At 47.6% G+C, this 2500-nt stretch overlaps 1 protein-coding gene across 1 annotated transcript in view; it reads left to right on the forward strand.

Moving 5' to 3' along the window:
• Window positions 1-2500, forward strand: part of LOC129715556 (ral guanine nucleotide dissociation stimulator-like) — a 32696-nt gene that overhangs the window by 11980 nt on the left and 18216 nt on the right. Inside the window, exon 6 of the mRNA XM_055665429.1 lies at window positions 1876-1997. Within this exon, the coding sequence (XP_055521404.1) occupies window positions 1876-1997 (122 nt within the window). The remainder of the gene's footprint in view (window positions 1-1875; window positions 1998-2500) is intronic.

Below are 2500 nucleotides of genomic sequence, written 5' to 3' on the forward strand. Positions count from 1 at the left end.
GAGATTATGTGTTCGGCACGGACTAGAAGGGTCGAGATGGCCTGTTTCCGTGCTGTAATTGTTATATGGTTATATGGTTATCTCATTGAAACATATAAGATTGTTAAGGGTTTGGACACGCTAGAGGCAGGAACCATGTTCCCCGATGTTGGGGGAGTCCAGAACCAGGGGCCACACACACACAGTTTAAGAATAAGGAGTAAGCCATTTAGAACGGAGACGAGGAAACACTTTTTCTCACAGAGAGTGGTGAGTCTGTGGAATCACGTTTCTCACGGACTCCCTTGAATTCTTTGACAGGTGAGACTGCACATTGGGGAGGTCGAATGCCAGGGGGAAAATACTGGGCCTGTACTCGCTGGAGTTTAGAAGGACGAGGGGGGACCTCATTGAAACGTACAGAATGGTGAAAGGCTTGGATAGAGTGGATGTGGAGATGATGTTTCCACTAGTGGGAGAGTCTAGGACCAGAGGCCACAGCCTCAGAATTAAAGGACGTTCCTTTAGGAAGGAGATGAGGAGGAATTTCTTTAGTCAGAGGGTGGTGAATCTGTGGGATTCTTTGCCCCACAAGGCAATTGTACAGGGCCTTGGTGAGACCACACCTGGAGTATTGCGTACAGTTTTGGTCTCCAAATCTGAGGAAGGACATTATTGCCATAGAGGGAGTGCAGAGACGGTTCACCAGACTGATTCCTGGGATGTCAGGACTGTCTTATGAAGAAAGACTGGATAGACTTGGTTTATACTCTCTAGAATTTAGGAGATTGAGAGGGGATCTTATAGAAGCTTACAAAATTCTTAAGGGGTTGGACAGGCTAGATGCAGGAAGATTGTTCCCGATGTTGGGGAAGTCCAGGACAAGGGGTCACAGCTTAAGGATAAGGGGGAAATCCTTTAAAACCGAGATGAGGAGAACTTTTTTCATACAGAGAGTGGTGAATCTCTGGAACTCTCTGCCACAGAGGGTAGTTGAGGCCACAGTTCATTGGCTATATTTAAGAGGGAGTTAGATGTGGCCCTTGTGGCTAAGGGGATCAGGGGGTATGGAGAGAAGGCAGGTACGGGATACTGATTTGGATGATCAGCCGTGATCATATTGAATGGCGAATGGTGCAGGCTCGAAGGGCTGAATGGCCTACTCCTGCACCTAATTTCTATGTTTCTATGTTTCTATGTTTCCCTACTCTCAGTGGGAAAAGCTTTTCCACATCAACTCTGTCTATCCCTCTCATAATTTTAAAAACCTCTATCAAGTCCCCCCTTAACCTTCTGCGCTCCAAAGAATAAAGCCCTAACTTGTTCAACCTTTCTCTGTAACTTAGTTGCTGAAACCCAGGCAACATTCTAGTAAATCTCCTCTGTACTCTCTCTATTTTGTTGACATCCTTCCTATAATTGGGCGACCAAAATTGTACACCATACTCCAGAATTGGCCTCACCAATGCCTTGTACAATTTTAACATTACATCCCAACTTCTATACTCATTTAACATTACATCCCAACTTCTATACTCATTTAACATTACATCCCAACTTCTATACTTGATGGGCCGAATGGCCTAATTCTACTCCTGAATGGGAACTTGGGATAGTTTTCCTCTGAAAACAGGCCGACAAGCCTGGAGCAAATGCTGGAGTAACTCAGCGGATTACTCCAGCATTTTGTGTCTAGCTACTGGCTAAACCATCACCTGCAGTTCCTTCCTGTACACCGTGTGGGAGGAAACCGGAGCACGTGGAAGAAAACCCACGCAGGTCACGGGGAGAGCGTGCAAACTCCGTGCAGACAGCGCCCGTGGTCGGCATCGAATGATGTCTTTGTTCATCTGTTTGTCTCATCATTGTCTCTGGGTTTGTGTGTCTGAATGGCAGGAATTTGAGATTATCGCCCGGATCAAGTTGCTTCAGAAGGCGTGTCGGAACTACAGCTTTGAGAGGGAGCCCGAGTTTCTCCACTGGTTCGACAGACTGGATACACTGAGTGAGGATGAGAGGTGAGACCCCCCACACCCCCACACCCCCCCACCCCCCCATCCCAAATCCCTACCCACAGCAAACTGCAGCCAAGTGTCGATGCAGCCCAGACCATCACACACAGTCTGAAGAAGGGTCTCGACCCGAAACGTCACCCATTCCTTCTCTCCAGAGATGCTGCCTGTCCCGCTGAGTTACTCCAGCACTTTGTGTCGATCTTCGGTTTTAAACCAGCACCTGCAGTTCCTTCTTAATCATAATCGAGGATGTATATTGCACACGCACATAGGCATGCACACACCCACACCCACACACGCAAGCACACACGCACACATTCCCGCATCCATGCACACACACACACACACACTCACGCACGCACCACACATGCACGCACGCAAACACATACTGTACACACACACGCACACACATATACACACGAGCACACACAGGCACATTGCCACTTTCATTTCATTGCCACTTTCATTTCACTGCACATCTCGTATGTGTAGGTGACAAATAAACT

This window comes from Leucoraja erinacea, unplaced genomic scaffold, assembly GCF_028641065.1.
Source record: "Leucoraja erinacea ecotype New England unplaced genomic scaffold, Leri_hhj_1 Leri_1243S, whole genome shotgun sequence".
NCBI lineage: Eukaryota > Metazoa > Chordata > Chondrichthyes > Rajiformes > Rajidae > Leucoraja > Leucoraja erinaceus.